Consider the following 21689-nt stretch of genomic DNA (forward strand, 5'->3'; position numbering starts at 1 on the left):
TGCTAAAGGCTTGATAGTCTTCAGCCATCTCCTCCCAACAAGGGTTTCTAAGGACACAGTTCCTGATGTAGTGTGCAGGTGTCTAGCACGCACCGGCACACACTGAAGACTTTGTGAGATGGACCCGCTTAGCTCTCCTCAGAAAGCTAGAGAAAGGCCGGGTCTCTTCCGCTGCTGGTTGGCTCAGACTCAGAATAGGAGACTTTGCTGCCACACAGTGCTCCCAAGGGCACATGCTGAAAGGCAGCTGATGGAGAGAAGGGAGAGGACCCAGGAGGCTTGCTGTCTCCTGAATTCAGTCTTATCTAACACATCTTCTTGTTAATTGTGTACAGAGTTCAGAGCCAGGCACAAAGAAGCACAACAATGAGCAAGATGCGCCCTAGGAGAGATTCAGAATGCTAGTGGGAAAGGTGGCAATGACTGGTTCAGGGGGGTCCCACTGTCTGCAGCAAGAAGATTTTATTCTATTATTTTATTTAAAGAGGAAAGGAAGGGAGAGAAAACAGTAAGACAAGAAGCTAATCATCTCCAAAGATGAGCTAATTCTGTGATTATTTTTTTCGGTTTTAAGAAAGTCATATACATTTTTGCTGGCCAAGATAGCGTTGATAGAGCTCTGCTCCCACTTCCTCTTAGAACCCTCTAAGACTACTCACTGGAGAGGTAATTTTTCTTCAGCAGAGGTTTAAAACCCCCACTGTGGTCAAATCCTTATTTCTAGTTAACATTCATGAAAACAAAGCTGAGGGCCTAAAGGAGTTTCCCGAGGTCCCAAACTAGATCCAATGAGTCTCAGTCTCCTCTTACTTTAACTTACAAAAATTTAAGTGTATATAAAATAAGGTTATTTGTAAAGCCTCAGAGTGTCCATGATGTGAAATAACTATTATTCTCTCTGAGAGCTTTAGAGCTTATTATAAACTGCCTACACACAAAAACAATGGCCAAGTTAGTGGGTTGTTTTAAATTGTCACATACATGGCTAACAGGAGCCCCTGCCATGCTTGGGCAAAATTTGTCTTGTGAATTTTGAGGGTGTTTTTTTGTTATTGCAGAAATGTCCATCATTTCCTCACAAGTCAGAACCTGTGATGCCCAATGCCCACACAGACCAGAGCCCCTTTCTACCTGCGATGCTCAGGCCCCACACAAACCCTTTTCCCTCATGTGTTCAAGAGAAATCCCTTTACATTTGTATGAACTTAAGTCATTGTGACCCCCCCAAAAAAAAAATTCAAGTAGGAAAGTGAGGCATAGCTCATGGTGGAACACTCACTTCTCGTGGACAAAAGACTTTAGCTTCCATCCTGAGTACTGCAAAGATCCACTGGAAAAACATGAAGGTTGATCCCATAATCTCAATAAGAGGCTCTGCTGTGACCAACTGTGGATGACGAACTTCACCACCCAGCGTCTGATAGACGCCACTTTTTGTCTAAGTGATGATTAAACTCTACAGTTTCTCCCTTCTGACCCCTAGTGCCTTCCAGGTGACTAGTCCACCGAGTTCAACAGGATTCAATCCCCACCCTCCCTTCTTCACAGCCATGCACTGTACAGATGTTGCGATTGCTGCTAAGTGACAAACAGCCCACACCAGCAGTGGCAACATCGCCCTTCAGTCCCTCCCGCCACCGTAAAACGCATTTGCTTTGTTCTCGTTTCTATGTCATAAGTTTGGGGTTTTCCCTCTTGTAGTGCTTGGAATGAAGTTAACCCCCCCACCCCAACCATTTGATTAGAAGTGAGGACAGACGTCTTTTTACATTCTTAGGCCAACCTCGAGCCATAGAACAACTTAAATAATGAGAAAAGTGTTCTTTGGCCCTGAGGGGGAGGCTGAGCCATATCCTCAGTAGGCTTTCACAGCAAGTTGTGGAACGCATACTTTCCAAATAGCCAAACAATAATAAACAAAGCATTTACTGTTACTTATTATTTATATTATTATTTAGTAATAATAATCTAAAGCTTTATTATTTAGATTTAACTCCAAGGCCCACACATGATTCTCAAAATGGAACTGCCTATTTCTCTACCGAAGCTTGGTTTTGAACAGATATCTTCAAGGGGCCTCAGGTGCAAGGCTGCAGGACATGGCTTTAGATCAGAGCCTCCTCTTTCCCTGGAAACCTCAAGGCAGGGTTTCACTCCTTTTTGTTCATGCACATTTCCTCCCTGTCCTTCTTCCCCCTGAGCATCGCTCTCCCAGGCAGGTGCCTTTTTTATTTTTAAACATTTTATTATCCCTTTGATAGTTGCATTAAGAGTTTTGTTTATAATCACTTTTCCTCCTCCAACTCTTCCCAGATATACCCCAGCTTCCCTAGCCAACCAATATTGTGTCATTTTTTTTAAACCCATCAAGACCAGTTTGTGATGCTCAGATATTCTTTGATGGGTAAGCTTCCAGTAGAGCGTTCTTGACTTACCAGGAGCCTACACTCTTAGAGAAAGCTGTCTCTCCCTTTCCCGGCAGCTAACAATTGGCATAACTCCAGGGGTAGACATGGGATTTCGTGCCCAACTCCCACCTCTGTGTTAGGGTTCCATCTGACTTGGCCTTGCTCCAGTCTGGAATTCAGCATCTTCAGTGACTCTCTCTCATTCTGACTGCTTCTAAAGCCCTCACGTAGAAGATTCTCAGCCTCCTGAGTTAGATGCCTTGAAATAGCCATAGAGCTATAAACATCTAGCAGGAGTAAGGCTGAATCTAGTGGGTACACGTGGGAATCCGACATAATTTCTAAGTCAACGGACTTGCAGTCTCTAAGGAGTGCCAAATCGCCCTCACTTAACTCACTTAACTGTTTCTGTTGATAACGTGGGGAAAATACAGAGCCTTTGTTGAGTTAGTACCTGGGGATTTGAAGGAGGAACCTGAGTGCTCCCTCCTTCTCTGTTACTAAAGAGCATCTAATGGGGACAAGCTCAGGGAATACGGGAAGACCGCCGTCTTCCTGGAACAGAAGAAGAAAGGAGATGGAATGGATTTTAGGGGATTTGGGAACCAGAGAGGTCACTGAGAAAGTTTCAGAGAAAGCCACCTCTGGCTGGAGTGGGATTTCTGGGCAGCTTGAGCCCAGCGATCTGATCAGTGTAACTGAATTTCAAGGTGAAAGGAGCTGTCTATGAACGGTGCTGCCTTTATTTGTTTTGCAGACTAGTCCAAGCTGCATCAGCCACATACTTACTACAAAGCTTTGGTAAAGCCCTGAACTCTGTGACACTCCTGAATAGCCAGAAGAATGATGGGCCAGCCCCGCACCCACCCCCAATGCAGCCTCACCGTAGCTCTGAGACATTCACTGGACAGTCCCTCTGCCTTTTCTCAGTGCATCAGCTGACTTGGCTTCTCCCCCACAGCACCTACCACACACTGTTGGCTGCCTGGGCAGAACACGGCACGAGGGGATTAATCTGTCTGCCTCTTCCCTTCTCCCTAACATCTCCCCCTCAGAGCTAGGAAAAGGTACCCTGAACTGTCATGCCATGCTGGATCAATTCTGACTTCTCGCTTCTCTTTCATCTCTCCCTCAATTTTCCGGTCGCCTGTTTCTTAAAAAGTACAAAATTAGTCATATAGGGACACGCTTGGAATTTGTCTCTATATCCATTAGGGGGAAATTCCAAAGTATTTGCGTGTGTTGAGTCAGACTGTACATGTGTATAAGCCAGGTTTTCAATGCCACCAGCTACATTGGGCAATTACACTGTTTTCAAAGTCCCAAGGTTATAATTTGGGTATAGAATAAGCAATTTATAACAAATGTCCCGAGAAAGAGAGAGAGAATATTTTACAAGTTGTTATCACTTTCATGTCTCCTATATCCTGATTGCTCAAGGGAACATACTGGAGGTCTGCTCTGCCTTTCAAAGCAAAGCAGGGTGAGCAAACACTACAAAGTCCATGTTATAAATTGGAAGCCAAGAATGTAGAAAACCTGCAGGATTAGTTCAATGTTATACCAACAAGAAGTCTCAATTAGACAGTTCCTAAATTCTCAAGTACCCGGGATGCCTTTAATCACACAGCAGCAGGCGTCTCTTGTGTGAAATAACTGCGCCTCCTCCCTGCAGAGAACCGTGTAGAGGGCAGGAAATTGCCCCAGCAGTTAAGAGTCTTGGCTGCTCTTCCAGAGGACCCCAGTTCAATCCCCAGCACGTACACGGTAGCACACAACTGTCTGGTAACTGCAGCTCCAAGGGATCTAATGCCCTTTGCTGGCCTCTACAGGAACCAAGCACACACATGGTACACAGGCACACCTGCAGGCAAAACATCCACACACAAACATTTAAAAACCCTGACAAATACTCACTAGTAATTCAGTTGCCTATTTTAAATGAGTTACAAGCTTACGAGCAAATGCTTCTTCACTGTAGCTAGCATTTTAAAACTACGTTGCTATGGCTCTAAGCAGCAATGACAAAAGAGACAGCGTCATTCATCTGAGCATCCTTTCTTGGGGATGACTCTGCCTCGTCTTTTTTACAGTACTGAAAAATCACCCCTGACCATCCCGGTCCAGCACTGCTCTTTAGGACTCACTGTTTGTGTGAGGCCCTCAGAGGAGCACACGGGCCTTACAAGCTCCACGGCAGGTGTTCTTAAACCCGAACATCCTCGTCAGCTGGAGGGTTTGTTCAGAGACAAATTCCTGTGCTTCACCCCCCAAAATTTTAGAGGCTGTGGTTCAGAGGCCCCTGTGTGTAGCACCGAGGCACAGCCCCCGGGGGCTCTGGCCATCCACCTGTATCTATTTAGTGGAGTAGCGTAAAGTACCAGGGCCTCCACTTGAGAGATCCTGTAAGGGGGAGCCAGCGCTGTGACACGCCTGCCTGCCTGCCTGCCTGCCTGCAGGGCTGCCATTTAGCACCAAAGCCCAGCCCTGTACAAAAAGATGCCTTCTCCGCATTTTCAGCCTCTTTTCTTCATGGGACCCCACTGGAGGCCTGAAGTCAGGGGGAGGCAGAAAGGACTGCAGGAGGCTTGCTCTTATCGAGATGAATGTTTACCCACACAGCTGACCCAAATTAGCTGGAGCTGGAGGGACAGAAATAGGAAGAGCCTGCGACTAAATGCTGAGGCGAGAACGTGAATTCCCCTGTGAGGAGCGATTAATCTTCCTCCAGGGGGAACAAGTCAAATGTGTGGCTCACTGGATTTATAGTCGGATTCTAATTTGAAATCACACGGACTTATTTTTTTAATTTAGAAACCCAAATTCCTTTTCCATCTTAAATGTCAGGGTCCTTTAAATATGAAGTTTTGCCATTTGATATTCCCTGGGCTGGCAGCAGAAGTGTATTAAAAAGAAAAAAAAAATCAACTGAGGGAGGCATTATTATTTCTGGAGGCCTGTGGGGCAGACGGCTAGAGCCCATGTTCTCTGGAGTCACAGAGAAGGCAAACCTCCACCCCAGGGACCCTGCAGGGGAGCTTTCCACATTGTGACCTCGAGCGAGTGTGCCCCAGAGCACACCCAGCCCCCGTGGCAAGCTCGGAGAGAGCACTCTTTCGATGAGGGCAGCATGTAGACCTCTTCCTATTCTTCCCAAGACCTCACTAAGTGGACATAGCTCTCCACCCTGTGGTAGAAGGTTCTAGAAGACCTTTGTGTCCCTAAAGTCACAGAACTAGATAGAGTCAATGATTTCGCAGAAGAGGAAGTGACGTAGTACTGAGTTGTTGCTTTGTAAAGCCAATGCAGAGCCCGGCGTTGTGGCACATGCCAGCACTCTGGGAGGCAGAAGCAGTCTGATCACTTTGAGTTCCAGGCCAGCCTTGTCTACAAAGGGAGTCCAGGACAGCCAAGGCTGCACAGGGAAACCCCGTCTCAAAAAAAAACAAAGTAAAGTAAATAAATAAATAAATAAATCCAATGCAGGAAATGCAGTGTTTCTCCAGGAAGTGATAAAAACCCCGCTAGTGAGACCTGGAGAATCTCAAGGATGTGCAATCAGGAATTCCTCTCAGGGCTCAAGCCCAATCAGAATCAATGCTGTGAATCAGCATGGCAGCTCCGTGGCTAAAGGTGTTTCTTCAATAATCTGACAACTTGAGTCCCATGCCCAGAAGCCACACAAGGTTTGAAAACAGAGATCTGACCCCACAAAGCCATCCTCTGACTTCCACACATGTGCCTCCTCATACATGCCTTGGTGTGCACATCACACGTATAAAAATGCACATGCAATAATCACAAAATGAATTTTTAAAATGTTTGTTTAGACTGTGGGCAGTATCTGAAGATTATCCATACTGTTCTCTTTGGGGAGCTGCTCCAGGAAAAACTCTTCTTCTTCCTAGCCACATAGTAAAGACCAGGTCAGAATCAGTCCCTCTGCTGGAGGTGAAAGGATTTCAGCCATACCTCTCATTCAATGCTTAGTTCCATGCACACGGGGTGAGGGGACAGAGGTACAGAGCTATCGCTGCAGAGCTCACACCTCACAGGGACACACATACACTCTGTGACCTGGTAGCTTGGGGGAAGCTACTCCAGACATTCGCAGTGTAAATTTCCAGGGAGTGAATACGAAAAAAGCCCAGCCTCCTTCCCAAGGGTACCCAGATTCCTGTTGGAGAAAGTGCATGAACCACAAGAGCACTACGCATTTGTTTCTGAGGATCGTTTGGCTGGGAAGAAAGGAGAAAGAAAGGGGGTGTCTACAGGAGTGAATATGGCTGAGGAGCCCGTTTTAAGGCTGAAGCTGACAATCAAACAGAAGCCGGAAAATCTGTTTCCAGGTCAGGGTGATGAAATGTGACCTTGAAGCTAAATATTTATCTTTTTTTTTTTTCCTTTGAGAAAAATCCTCTGTAGCTCCAGTCAAAGTGAGAAGGGAGAGTGTCAACAGGATTGGGTACTTAGCAGCCAGCTGGGACAATTTGGGCATGGCCTTTGGGCTGCAAGGAAGCAGGGAAATTGATAGAGCCTGCCTCATTAGCAACCCCCGACAGCCTCCTACACAGAAAGTAAGACAGTCAAGCCCCACTCTGGTACCTACCAGATCATGTCAGTTTTATCTCCACTAGGTCACTGGAATCACACTCGGTCCTGCACAAACAAACAAACACACACACACACACACACACACACACACACTGACCTGGCCAGAAAACTAATTCAAGATTTGGAAGACAACTTTCTTGCATGTGGCCTAAAAGTGGACACCTTCTAGAGTGTTTACAGAAGCTGGACCATGTACTTCATAAACACGTCCAGACATGCAATTCACCCTGCTAGCCTGCATAGCTCTCTACGGCTTCCAGCTGAGACTGTCCCCAGGAAGCCCACACAAAACGCAGACATGTGGGGAAGGGTGTTCTGCACTCTTGCTACACTGAGCTTATGGAAGCGCAGTGAGGAGGTTCTCCGAGGAGACACGGGAGGACACAGAGATAAGGACAGAAGTGCGAACTGGTATGGGCTGTCTGTCCTGTGCCGCTGGGCGTGAATGCTGGGAAGCCCATGTCTGCTGATGGAGAGCAGCTGGGACACCACTCCTGGAAAAAGATTAGGGAATCAGAGGACCTGGGATCCCACTGTGTGCCCCTGAACAAGTCAGTCTATTTCTGTGGACCTCAGTTTCCCCCACTTTTTTGTTTAGGGTTAGGACTGCAGTTTACTCTCTGCCCCCACGGTACCTTCCCTCATCTCTGAATCCCTGCTTCCACTCAACACCCTCCCTCAGCTGGCTACTCAGAGACAACCAGCCACACTCTGTATCCAAAGTACACTTCCTTCCTCCAGTATTCCCAGGCACCCCGGACCACAACCATCCACCACACTTTTAGAACTGAGGACACAGGAAAGTCAGGGAGGGGATCTGTTACCCCTCATAGTGTCTCCCTTAAACGAGTATTTTTCTAGCCACCCCTGTTTCTTCAGAAACTTGGCATGGCCTGCCTACACCACCCCTCCTCCTGTCGCATACCCTGCCTCTGCTGCTCCTCCTGGGTTAGGACTGAGTTCCGTCCTCCTCTGTCTCCTCTGGCTTCTGGGCAGCTGGCATCCTCCAGGCCTTCTTTGTTGCTTGTGGCCTGACGGGGGGCCATCACTTCCAGACTATGCACAGCTCGGCAAGCACACAGCAATCCTGCCATCCTGGCTCTGCCTTCGGCCAGCTGCTGCTCACTTCTTTATCTTTCTGTTGCAGCACTGAAAAGTCGAACTGAATTCCATGACCCAAGAAAAAAATTGGATAGCGACAAGGTAATCAGTCTTCACAAACTGCCTTTTCTGAATGTGGCACGTTGTCGATCGTGAACACTAAAACTTTGCCTTAAGTGTGCAGAATTTCTACAACAAACTCCAAATGGCCATACCCCCGTCTGCACACCAATATGGACTCTCACTCTTGTGAATCAAAGAAAACTGTGAAAATGACATCTACTGTGTAAGCTTTGAGACTGATAGTTTGCACCTTAAAGAGAAAATAGTTCTTAATCATTGGATATTGGAGGACAATCACCAAAGATACTCTAGAGGTCAAAACACCTTCAAGAAGAGAAGTAAACTTGGTCTTCCCACTGATTTACCTTTCAGTACAGTCATTCTTAACAAAAGTCAGATTTTCCTAAGTGGGTTCAGTGGGACGGTAAAGGCTGTGGATGGGGCTTACTTGGAGCGATGCAAAAAAAAAAAGAATGGTGTTCATTGCTTTTCTCATTTAGGTGCTGGGTTGTTTGCTTTATTTTATTTTATTTTTCACTTAAAGGAAAAATTGGCATACTTGCCAGGCACCTTTATAGTACATAGATTTCTCCACCTGATGTCATCGGTGATGTCAATAGGACGGAGGAGCCGTCGGCACCTTCCGTGAGAAGGGAAGGACATGCTGGAATCTTGTCGGTTGGTTGCAGCCTTGCAGCCCATCTGCGAGAGACAGGAAGAACAAGATTTTGCAGTTCTTCCAAGCTGCTTGGGAGTGGCTGTGATTCCTAGCCGTGCAGAATACGCGCAGCAAATGGACCCATCAGCAGTGGGGAGGCCTAGAGTCTTGAGGACGAGGAGCCTGGAAGGAGGGTTTTACCCCCCTGACCTTCTTTCCCATGCTAAAAGTCTAGGAGGAAATTCTGTGTTTCTTTGCAAAAACATGGGAGAAAAGGGGTATTTCCCATTTGTTATCCAAATAGTATTTTTTCCTTTTAAGACAAATTGAGAGTTTTTGAAAGTTAAAAAGAGGCGATTCTCTGTGTTTTCGTTCTACAGACTGAAGATTCCTTGAGGCACAAGGGCAGAAACAGGTCCGATCGTGCCAGCCTGGTTAATATGCACATTCTCCAAGGTAAGGCTGCATAAATCATGAACTAAGAGATACCTGCCTAGTGGGGTGGGGGGCTGTTTTTCTAGACTTTTCTGTTTCTGTGCTTGCTGAGCCCTTTAAAAAAAACTCTCCGAAATTATATTAAATTAATTTAAATATTTAAATAAAATAAGAATATTCCTAAACCAAATTGGATAGATAGATAGATAGATAGATAGATAGATAGATAGATAGATAGATAGATAGATGATAACTTGGTTTAGGAATATATATATATATATATATATATATATATATATATATATATATCAGCTGTAGGTCATTTTAAGCAGCCATCCAGTCATTCTCAACCACACGGAAGACTTAGAAAGCCACATATTTCTTTCAGATTTTAGTTCCAGACTCATCTATGCCATTCCTGACTCTAAGTCCAGGCAATTCCATAATCCCACTGAGCACCTGCAGAGCATCTTTCTCTGTATACGTGAGGGGACTCATCCAGCTGTTCCTGTAGAAGTCACCAGGTAGCAGTTTGATTCTGCCCTGCGGTTCTCTTTACATCCTAGTGTGCAAGAAATAACAATCTCGGAAAAATCAGCACTGATCCGAGCAGTTCTACCCCGGGTGCTGTGACCAGGTCTGGAAAGGGGAAGCAGGGCAAACACCTAGCTGCCATCGTAGTTTAGCACCTGAATGAGGAGACTCCATTCCTGCAGAGGGAATCCTCAGGCCACTGGTGCCCAGCTCCAGGGAGGTTCAGCTTCTCCTCGGACACGTTCTAGGAAGTAGCTGCTCAGTGAGATGTACTGATGACCGTGGCCGGCTCATCTTGTGAGTGTAGGCTCACATGATAAGACAAGCTAACAGAGAAGGCAGACAGGAGAATCAGCATTCACCGCGCAGTGCGAGAGAGAAAGTGCATGGTGTTGTGAATGTGATGAGCAGGCCATGGAAGGGAGACCTCTCAGAATAGACCGCGGAAGGGAAGGGAGGAGGCAGAGCCATGAGGCATGGACCAAGTTCAGGAAGGAGGGAGGGCATTTAAGGTGGAGGCGCAGTGTGCTTGTTCCAGAATGCAGACTGCCTTCCAAGACTGGATGCCAGCTCCACAGGGTAGGAAAGGCACTGAAAAAGGGTGGATGTTGGGAGTGCTTCCCCTTTGATCAGCATCATCTCTGACTCTTCTGGCCTACTGACTGTCCTCCAGCCACGGAGTATGTGAGGCACTGTAAGACAGAGCGTAGACAGCGCAGAACCCGGAGGAAAGGCTGTGAAGAAGTCTAAGGGCACCCAGGCCGAAGTGACGAAATTCTAACCTCCTTTACAGTGACATCTACGAAGACCCTGGGAACCGCCGCTGTGTCAGCACAAAATTACAGCTATACAAATAGCCCAAGAAATGCCATTTCAAATGAGATACAGACATTTCAATGGTTGAGTTAGCAAATAAAAATAAATACCGCGTGTGGCAAGAATGCACGAGATGCAGGCATTTGTACCCTGCTGGTAGGGTGAGGCCGGGTCAGTGTTTCTACAGGGTAGCTTGGCAGCGTGTACCAACCTCCTGAACTATGTATCATCCATAAAGCCCTCATCTTTTAAACTCTGTGTGTTTAGAGAGACCCCGGAAGCCCCTTACCTTGCAGCTGCTCCAACAGAGCAACAGGTTGGATGGATTTTCCTTCATATTTTTTTTTCACAGAAATCAGTCACAGCCCACCCTAAAGAGGACTTTTGGGGTCAGCCATAAAGGGGAGAGTTCAGAACTCTGTACCCAACCATTCCCACCCTCCAAATGATTGGAAACTGCCTGTTGGATGGATTCAGTTTTTTAAATCCCTCTGTTTAATTAAAATATCAACTTCAAAAGATTGTTTTTTCCTTTGACAACAAATCCGAACGTTTGACTCTCAGTCAGTACCACAATACTGACAAATCTAAAACCCCCAGAAGGTCACGCTCCCCCTGCTAACTATCGCTAGAGAGCATGTTTACTGCAGGCCCACAGCCTGTGCCAGTCATTCCCAAAAGCCAGGAACCTAGGGTCAAGCAAGCCACACGGACCCATGTGCTGCTTGCTTACAAAATTGCCAAATTGCATTTTTTTTTCCTAAAACAAACCCTCTCAAGGCAAGTTTCTCCAGTTTTCCTGCGCCTCTTCATTTGCCTTTATTTGGAAGTGTCTGTTCTCTGGTGCTAATCCCTGTGAAGTGATGATGCTTGCATTGAAAAATTATCAGGATGGTAGAGAGCATGGTGTGACACACTGTTTTGTAACCAGCAGCCAAAAAAAAAAAAAAAGAAACCAAACAAAATGACATCAAATTCTAAAACGGATCCCCTTTCAACCTCTCAGCCTCCACGGCAGAAAGATCCATTCCAACTGCTCAGATGAAGCTGAAAAGAGCCCGCCTCGCAGATGACCTCAATGAAAAGATTGCTCTCCGCCCGGGGCCCTTGGAACTGGTGGAGAAGAACATTCTGCCTATGGATTCTTCAGTGAAAGAGGCAATAAAAGGTAGCTGGGGGAGGGGTAGGCACCTCTGCCCCACTCCTGTGAATCATACGGCAGCCACAGCCCTGGCAATATGGGAACCCTGTTTGGAGGGGTTATGTCGTGGATTGCTCCCCAAGCAAACACTGATAAGCAGAGGTCCACTGTCTTCAGCTTCCTATGTTAAACAGGCAGAGGCAGGAGGCAGGAGATGAGAGGAGTCAGCAATGATGTCTCACACCTATAATCCCAGCACTTGGGAGGCAGACACAGGAGGACTGCCATGATTTCAAGGCCAGCCCAGGCTCCATAGTCAGTTCAAAGCCAATCTGGGCTTCAAGTGAGATATTCAAAAGCAAACTGATTAGTGAGTGAAAGGTATAGAGAAGTAATGTAATGGAGATAGCAGTTTGGCTGCTGTGTGCTGGGGGTAGAGATGGAGATTTCAGTGTCCAGGTTTTCCCAAGCAAAGCTCACTTTACGACCCACGTGAAACTGACATTCTTACGCGATGTTCATCTCTAATTCCCTCAGTAGCCTTAGCCCATTCCATAGACTTTGGGCAACTGACCTCAGGTGGACCCAAACAGCGTGCAAGCACAGAGTTCCGCTAAGCTCTGCTTTGAGTTGGGCCTGGGTAAGCAGAGGAGAGTGGAGAAGATGAAAGTTCCCATAGGCAAATTGACTTTTTTTTTTTTCCAGTTGGGCCCAGGAACAGCTCCTGAGAAGCTTAAAGGGTACTATTTGCCAATAGATATTTAAGTGTTTCAGTATGTTGTCAGCATGCGTAAGGACATCTCACTCTAACCTATATTTAGTGTCAGTTAGCTCGAGGTGATGCGCATCTTGGTCTCACCCGTCTATTCAGAGACACTGTGGATGCTTCCTTGGGGGTGTGTAACTATAGAAATACGAACTGCAGGGCAGTCACTGACTCCTTTTCCGGCGCCCTGCTCAGACATCTCGCAGTGGCAGACTGTCCGCTTTACACCTCCCTCCACAGTGAATGTCTTTGAACTTGGCCTGCAATTCTCGGGAGTGCACGCTCCCCATCACCGCTCTGAGACTTCATTAGACAGGAAAGAGAGGGAGAAAATGCCATGGAGCATCTCTCATCGTGTCTTAGAACATGCTATTCCATATGACTATATGACTATAATATTGTCATCCATTTCTAGACTATAGGCAAAAGACTTTTAATCTGAACTTGTGGCTCATGCTGACATTGTGCCTTCCCCTGTCATTACACACTGCCAGCCGGTAACCTTTTCTCTTTTCTTCATGCTTCCTGTGTTTCTCTGCATACATGCTACTTGTACAGAACAAACAAAAAGAACTCCACATCTATCACTAGCGTGGCAGACATTGTTACCAGCCCGTTGCCCTGTTTGCATCCTGATTTTACACACAGCGCTTTCGCATCTCTTTCTCTGTCATCTCTTCGTCTTTTCTTCAGAGTTCCTAAACTTGTTTTCACTGAAAATATTTCCCAGCTGGAGAATACAGACTTTTTTACATCATCTGCTACACATATACACTCCCTTGATTACACATTTAAAAATCTAAATGCCTCTGAAAATATTTCAGGGCTTAGATTAAAAGGCACATATAATTTTGCCTTGTCCAAAGTTTTGCAATGTATTTTAAATTTTGGTCTGGCATTTATCTTCAAAAACGTCTTTACATTGGTCTGCTCTGTCTATTGTTTCCTGGCTACTTGCAAGAGTATGTTAGAGATAAAACTTAGGGACAGTTTTTCTTATGTTAACTTACTCCTGTCAAAATTTGTTTGGGAATGCAACACCTTCCTAGGTTAATTACGAGTACATTCATATTTTCAAAGCAGATGGATTCTCCCAAGTCAGAAACACGAGGTCCCTTTCCATTTATCCAAACCTTGTGTTTCCCCTAACGGAGTTGGCTGTTAGAAGTTAGCTCCTCCCGACCACTGTGACGCTCGAAACGGTAATTCTGCACGTCTTTTTCTTAGCATCTTTGAAGATTCCCTGAATAGTTCCAATAAGCGTCTCAGTTCACGTTGTTAAGGTGGGAAGGTCTGTGTCTACAGATGGCACCTGATTCCTGCTTCGTCTGTGCACGGGCTGGGAGTTGAAGACCTGTATATTACACAATCGACGTCACCGTAGATCTACACATGCGCACTAGCATTTCAATAGTTTTTGTACTTCATTTAAGAACTCCAATATGTATTTACATTTGTAGATTATTCAAATTTGATATACACCTTATAGGTGATAAATAAAATAAAAGTTTATGTCATATGCCTAGCGGGGTGGCTCTTTTTCTTAGGGGCCCAGAAAAATACCTACCTTATATATAAAAATATGCACATGGCGTATAACACCTCTGTAATTCATATACGTGCAATGCATAATAATATTGGAGACAATTGAACAACTACTTGTCTCTTGCTTAGCAGAATCCTATTATTAATGATAGGTTGACAGTGCTTCAAAGGAGCCAGAGGTAGAGAGAATTAGGCCTGATGGGAGGTTACACAGCAAGACCCTGTCTGGCAAAGGTGATGTGATAGTGTGTCATGCTGTCTGAGTTATGCTTATGTGATAAGCACATGTTTTCATTCCATTTCTCTTACAGCTGGAAGGCTATAGTCACCATCTTTATACATGACAGGTGCTTTTGGTGTAAGTAATATAAGGTCATGTTCCTCCCTGAGGGTAATTTGAAGAGGCTACTGAGTAAAATGATTTCAAAGGGTGTGAAATGACAATGAAATTTAAAAAAAAAATCAGTCTGTGCCTATGACATAGTCGTGTGGTATTGCTTCCTTTCTGAATCACCCCGACACTCCTGGAAGCAAGTGTTTTTAGAAGTTGCTAGCATTTTACTTACACGTTTGCATCAATTTTGTCATGAGTTGGTATGTCACATCATTTTATTTATTGTTCTCACAGTCCAGGAAGAGGTTTCCACCAAGCAGAGTCCCTCAAGGCAGGCTCCTTAATCCCGTTGCCTTGTCATCCCCCACCATCCTCCAAGCAATGGCTCTTTTTCTTAAAGGGCCAGATAGCAAACTATAGGCTCAATCTGTCTCAACTGTTCCACTCACCCTGGTAGTGAGGATGTAACCATGGCAACAAGTAAACAACTGAGCACGGGTGTAGTCCGATGAACTTTCTTTAGAAGCATAGTGCCTCATCACCCTCTGGATCTAGCAAAGTGAAATCTAGAAATGAACACCTCACCTACACTATGCTCACTGTGAGACCAGTGTGTAGGCTAAAAAGGGCTCCCTGGCTGAGCGCCACCTCGTTCCCAGCAGTGGCTCCACATGGTGGAAAAGGGAGAGTAAAATATGATGAGCAGCTAGCTCTTCTGCCACAGCAGCCACAAACAATGTTGCTCTCAGCTGTTTTCGCTCCATACTGGCCAGGCTTAAATGTCAAGGGCATGCAGATGCTCTTTGAGGTATGTCAAGGTCACGTGCAACTAGATGCATCCCAAACAGAACATCTACTCCCTACACCTGCGAATCCCAGCCTAGAGCATCCCACCCTAGCAACACTGGGACAGAAGGGGCTTGTTTCACACTGTGACCATGTGGCTGACTGCAGTCGCCACCAGCAGAACGAGAGAACTGAGGAGGGTATCACTGGCCCAGGAAAAGGTCAAAATTCAGATTTCCCAGTAAAGTTCCTCCTACGGAGCTTGCTCTGTGCACATCTCCGAAGCCCAGTCCCTGTCTTGGAAGTTTCTGTGGTGATGCTCATAGTTCCGTGAGTGTATTGAAACTTTTATATCAGCTGTATGATTTACCCCGTGCTGGGAATTCTCCTTCTCCTCCTGCACTAAACATTCTGAGGTCTCCAGCCATATGTGCTACTGCTTTGCTGTGGTTCTAAGTGTCTCTGAACCTGGTCTTCATTTTTCAGCTTAACCAGTGTATTTGAGTATCATCTTTTCCTCTCTCCTTTACATTCACTACAAGGCTGTCTGGTTCTTTCTTTCCTTATAAAGAAGTTTATGATCCGATTCTTTTATTTTTTTAATCCGAGATAAGGTGTTTATTTATTTTTAAATTAATTAATTTATTTATTCACTTTACATCCTGATCGGCGTCCCCTCCCTCGTCTCCTCCTGGACCCACCCTCCCTCCCCTAGGAGAGGGAGTGCAAAGAGAAATGGTGGTAATCAGACCTGGGGAGGCAGGGGTGGTTGTGTGGAAGGGAACAGAGGGCCTGCAGAGAGAAGAGAAACTGTGGGCAGGGGCATCTCTGCGACAAGCCGGAGACCTAAGACAAATAGGCTTCTGGGAGGATATGGGGGTGACTCCAGCTGAGACTCCTAGTAGCAGAGGTCATGGAGTCTGAAGAGGACATCCTCTAACTAGACAGGACTCCTAGTGAAAGGGAGGGAACACCAACCCACCCACAAAAAGTTCAACCCAAAATTTATCCTGCCTACAAGATGTGCAGGGATAAAGATAGAACAGAGATTGAGGGAATGTCCAACCAATGCCTGGCCCAACCTGAGACCCACCCCATGGGAGAGAGCCAACCCCTGACACTATTAATGATATTCTGCTATGCTCACAGACAGGAGCCTAGCATAGCTGTCCTCTGAGAGGCTCCACCCAGCAATGGTTTGGAACAGATTCTGAGACCCATAGCTAAACATTGGGTGAAGCATAGGAAGTCTAGTAGAAAAGTAGGGAGAAGGATAGAAGGGCCTGGAGCTGTCAGGAGCTCCACAAGAAGATTAACAGAGCCAACTTGCCAGGGCCCTGTGGAGATTGAAGCACCAACCAAGGACCACACATAGACTGGACCTACGCCCCCTACACATATGTACCTGATGGGCAGCTTGGTCTTCATGTGGATCCCTTAGTAATGGGAGGGGGTACTGTCTCCAACATGGACTCTGTTGCATGCTTTTTGATCACCCCCCAGGGGGGTTGTCTGCCTTGCCAGATCACAGGGGAAGAGGGCATACTCAGTCCTGATGTAACTTGATGAGCTGGGGTGGGTTGGTTGGGGTGGGCTTGCCTTTTATGATTGTATTTTTAGTCTGTGAGCTTCATGTCCTCGCTTGAATTCAATTTGCCTCCAGTCCTTCTTGCTGAGAAGTTCTTTAAGGAGAGCTGGATGGAAACTTCCTCCGCTTTTTACCCCAAAGTTGTCATTCTTGTTTGGTTCTTTCTCCCTGTGTTTCTCTCTCTTTGTTTTTGTTTGTTTGTTTGCTTGCTTGCTTCATGCTTGGGTCAAATCCAGGACCTCACAAATGCTAAGGCCAGTGCCCTGCCACTGAGCTGCACCTGCGACAGCCACACACCAGGGCTTTGGAATGCACCAGTCCGGCTTTGAACTTGAGTTCTGTGACTCTGGGCCACACAACTGTAGGTACTGCCCCTCCATCTCACTGTGACTCAGCCGCCTCATCTGTACATCTCTCCGTTGAAGTAATTACTTGGTCTTGAGGTTGTTTGTTGCAGGTAGACACAAACAAATGGATGTAAAGAACAAGGTGGGGTCCACTGAGTGACTGTTGGTAAAGAGGCTGCACAAACAGGAAAACTGAGACTCAGTCCCCAGCACCTGTGTAGAAAGCCAGGTACAGAGGCACAAACCCGTAGCCCTAATGCTGAAGAAGGGAGGTGAGAGGATCCCCGAGACTCACTGGCCAGTGGGTCTAGCCAAATCCACAAGCTCCAGGCTCAGAGAGAGACCCCGCCTCAAAACATAAGGTAAAGAGTGATTGAGGAAGAAGTGATAATGACATCTGATCTCCTCATACACTCCATACATGTACACATCACACAACACACACACACCACCACCACCGCCCACCTAGTCCCAGCCAAGCCCTGCAGGAAGGGAGGCATGGGTGGAGGAGAGGGTAGAGAGGAAAGCCCTGGTTACATGTTAGAAGCAGCTTATAGTGTGTCTTCGAAGCAGAGGAAAAACTCAAACTCCAGAGAAAACATAATTTTTGAAGGATAAAGATGGTGGTGAGTTCTTCTTTCTTCACAGGAAGAGTTCTGGTGAGCCAAAACAGAGAGAGAGAGAGAGAGAGAGAGAGAGAGAGAGAGAGAGAGAGAACAGGATCAGGCTGTACGTGCAAACTGGACTGTGTCTGTGGTGTGAAGAGGGGAAGAGGGCTCGGGGGAGGTGGGAGAAGGTCAGAGCTCCGTGGAGAGGCTGATGCACTTGTTTGATGAGAGCTGATGAGCTACAAAGTCCTGCATGTGAGTGTGCAAAAAGAGAGCCTGGTACCACCAACATTGCATGACTCCATTGCAGATTAGCCTGCTACACACAGGTTCTCTCTTGGGCAAGCTAAATGATGCTGTCACTCATCAAGACAGGAATTGGAGCAGAGGAGTGAGGTGGGGGGGAAATTCTCCTTTCAACTGCAGAACGCGAGGGCTCCACCCATGGTGCAAAGGCAGGCATTCAGAGTCCGCGAGTCCCAGGGCTCCTAGCTCAGAAGAAAGCACAAACTCACAAGTCGTCGACACACAATGGCAGTCTAAACTGATGGACCAGACAAGATGCCTCTTCGTGTGTGCATTTCTTCACCAGGTAGCTCCTGACTCTCTTCTGTGTGCTGGACCCGACTCTAAACTCTTGCTCAACGATCAGAACCTACGAGGAAATTAAGTATCGTAGTAAAAGCTGCTAAGTGTGGTAGTGGTTTGGGGTACAAGTGATACACAGAAAGAGCAGAGAGATGAACTCGAGAGCTGCTGGGTGGTAGGGAATCTATGCAGAACAAACGAGGAATAGCCGAAGAAAGAGGCTAGAAATTCATCTGTTTGGGTCCAAGAAAATCCCAGAACTGGGTGCTAGCAGAGAACAGAGCCCTCATACCCCCACCCCTGTGCCCCTTCTGTGCTAATGAGCCTCACAAGCAAAAGAACACACACTAAGGAGCCCCGCATGGCTGCCTGGAGTCCGGCTGCAGCAACAGCAGTTGGAGCCCTCCCAGCAGCAAAGATGACCCAGCCCACGCTTGTGCCTATTGCTCCTGGGACCATGTCCCCTCTGTGGTGAACTGGGGATGTTTTGTGTCAGCCCCACAACCTCTGTGTATTTTCCCTTCTCCATCCACGCGCCATTCCGCTTGTGTTTATTCTTTGTGGTTCCCTCTCCAGCTGTGTTTCCATGCTCCTGCCAGACTCGAGAGGCCTACTGTGTCACTGTCTCCCTCCCTCCGAGCTTAAGTAAAATCCAAGACAGAATGAATGGTCTAGAACCTTTCCTAACACCAACAAGGACATTTCGACAGTGAGCCTTCCCACCTGGAGTCACTCTCATCATTCCCAGGTCACCCTCGTATAGCCAAATGACCCACCACACCTAGACATTTCTCTCTTATGGGATGCCAGCTGTTGATTCCACCTCTGACCTGTGAGTTTCCTCTCAGAGTATAGTTGTAGAGACTCTAGCTGGCCTCATTCTCATCACTCTGGAATAGCATGCTTTACAGGAAGACTCAGCCTCTTGTGGCCACATTCAGGGAGCATCTAACTTCCTTTCATCCTTTTGTGAAAAACCTCATCAGGTGAGGACATGGCTTAGAACCAATACAATGTTCATGAGGCTCTTTGGTATTAAGAGCGTTGGGTCCTTCTCCTGCTGTATAAATCCTCCCACTGATCATTAAATAGTTTCTTCACAGGCTGTGAGCATCCCTTAGCTTCAGAGGAAGTAGTGTTTTGTCCAGATGCCCGACTCCTGGCTTGAATTAAACCAAATGCCACTGGGTTCCTCAAATAGTAGGAGGACACTGGACTCCAGCTGCAACTGACAGGCTTCTTACCTTGTCTTTGGACTGGGCCAGGTTTTCCATCTAAGTCAGCCCTTCAATTTCCATTCAACCAGTGCTTTAGAATATGTAGCTCTGTTGTCAAAGATAAATTCACTTTATCACCATAACCCTTTAATAATAGAAACCAATGTATGACCCACCAGGGCTGCTGTAAGAGCCATCTATTTCCAGCTGTCATGTTTCTGAAAGCCTCTTGATTCCTCATATGTCTGTGACCCTCAGGCTTAATTCAAAATCAAACTCTCTTGCTCACTCAGAACCCAGACCATGTTTAGAGACTAAGAGTTTTGACACTGATCATGCATTGTAAAGGCAGATATACAATACCTATGGCTCCGTGCCAAGTGGTAGGGTTGTTTGCCTTGGCATGACTTACTTTCTCACGGACAAAATTCTATCATTCCACAATGAGAAATCACTTCCAAAGTACAAATGATCCTTAGGGGAAAGAATTGCACCATGGCATATATGTCAAATGCTTTTCTGAGGAAAAACTTTGGGAAAAGTGGGATAGGGTTTAAAAACTGGGGAAATGGTAGACTGGAGAAGAAAGAGTGCTAAGGAGAGAGAGTGGCCCTGTGACTCTGCAGGGCTGCCTGGTGACCTGAATGTCACTGATACCACGGAGGCCATCTTGGCATTGCTGGGAGATGGGCATTTTGAGTTAGGGATATCTTTCTTGGGGTAGTTGGAGGGACTGACAGGTGACTACAGGAACACAGTATTGTCCCATAAAGGAAGGAGACAGCTGGAGTATGTCATGTTCACACTGGATAGCATTCTTTGTCCCTCAGGTTTGACCTCTAGAGCAGATGTGTAATAGATAGACATAGAAGTTAGCTGCTTTTCCTGATTTATGAGAATCAGGTCAAGAGACCCAAGGGGGAATTTCCAAGATGTCATGGATCTGAGGATAGGGACCCATTTATCCAGGTGCCAGTTCAAACCGGTTTTATAACGAAGACACCTGATATCCTTTAAGAGCAGCGACTTTTCATTTAGGTTAGAAGATCCACTGGCCTATAGTATGTTGTTGGGGCTCATCAGGTCTCCTTGGCAACAGCCAGGGTTTAACAACATCTATGTGAATGACCAGCGGCGTTTTCTCTTGGGAAACAGATTTTGCTTCCTTCTCATTCGGGAGGGTGTTAGAGACGCTCAGTCTGCCCTCCTGCCATTCCCTGGACTAGCTAGCAGGTAGAAAACTGTTCTCCACCCTTCCTTCACAGCCTTTGTGCAGGGTCTGGGGGGAGTGTAGCCAGGGCTCCGATTATCTCATTTAATCTTGAAGTTTTAAACGTTTGTGCAGAGGAAAGTACAGCTGACTCATTCATCTAATCACGTCCAGGGAACAAGGGAGTCGGGGTCTGTCGCCGGCCTAAGGTCCCAAGGGGCCCCTGCCCAGAGCCAGTCCTGTGGGCATAGCTGGAGGATGATGTCAGGGCCTCCCAGAGCAGGTTCTTGTCATCACTGCCTGACGTGTCTACAGGGACAATAGCCAGCACTCTGCTCTGCGGCAGCTGCCAGCCAGCCTCTTGTCCTGGGAGATTGGAGCAGAGGCCCAGGGTCATGATGGAGTGCAATCGATGTGAGCGTTCCATGGGGATACAGATAAGGTGACCAGAAGGTGACCTGGTCCCTCTCTGCAGCAGTGTGGCTTGAACCAGGAAAGAGGGAGTGGCTGGTGGCCTTTCTGGGACAAAGTCTCTTCCTACACTAGAGAAGCAGATTCCTTATTTTCCCAGAACAAGCCTCTCAGGACAAACAAGTTTTCCTTGCTATGGAGTTGCACTGACCTTTGTGAGGCTGACCACAGAATAAACTGCCTCCCGGGTGGTCTTTCTGTTTTTGATAATGGTAAACTTGAGAATGGCAGATTCTCCTAACAAAAGCAGTACCGACTGCCACACACAGCTTAGACGATGTGGTCGAACAGTTCACATCAGGCTGTGGACTCAGCGCTCCGGAGACACAACCTCTTGAAACCTGGAGAGCTAGCTACATTCGCGATTCCCATCTTATACATGGGTAATCCAGGGCCCAACATGCTGCCGATGTTCACACTCCCACTGAGGCGGCAGAACCAAGAAAAAGAAAGTGCCCG

The 21689-nt window shown here is 46.7% G+C and overlaps 1 protein-coding gene across 1 annotated transcript in view; it reads left to right on the forward strand.

Annotated features, from left to right (window-relative positions):
- The first annotated feature begins 8169 nt into the window (after positions 1 to 8169).
- Myocd (myocardin) overlaps positions 8170 to 21689 on the forward strand; it is a 48542-nt gene continuing 35022 nt past the window's right edge. The window contains exons 1-3 of the mRNA XM_060363496.1: positions 8170 to 8225; positions 9225 to 9300; positions 11636 to 11797. Coding sequence (XP_060219479.1) covers positions 9285 to 9300; positions 11636 to 11797 — 178 coding nt within the window. The 5' untranslated portion in view covers positions 8170 to 8225; positions 9225 to 9284. The remainder of the gene's footprint in view (positions 8226 to 9224; positions 9301 to 11635; positions 11798 to 21689) is intronic.

Source organism: Meriones unguiculatus, chromosome 11 (assembly GCF_030254825.1).
Source record: "Meriones unguiculatus strain TT.TT164.6M chromosome 11, Bangor_MerUng_6.1, whole genome shotgun sequence".
Classification (NCBI taxonomy): Eukaryota; Metazoa; Chordata; class Mammalia; order Rodentia; family Muridae; genus Meriones; species Meriones unguiculatus.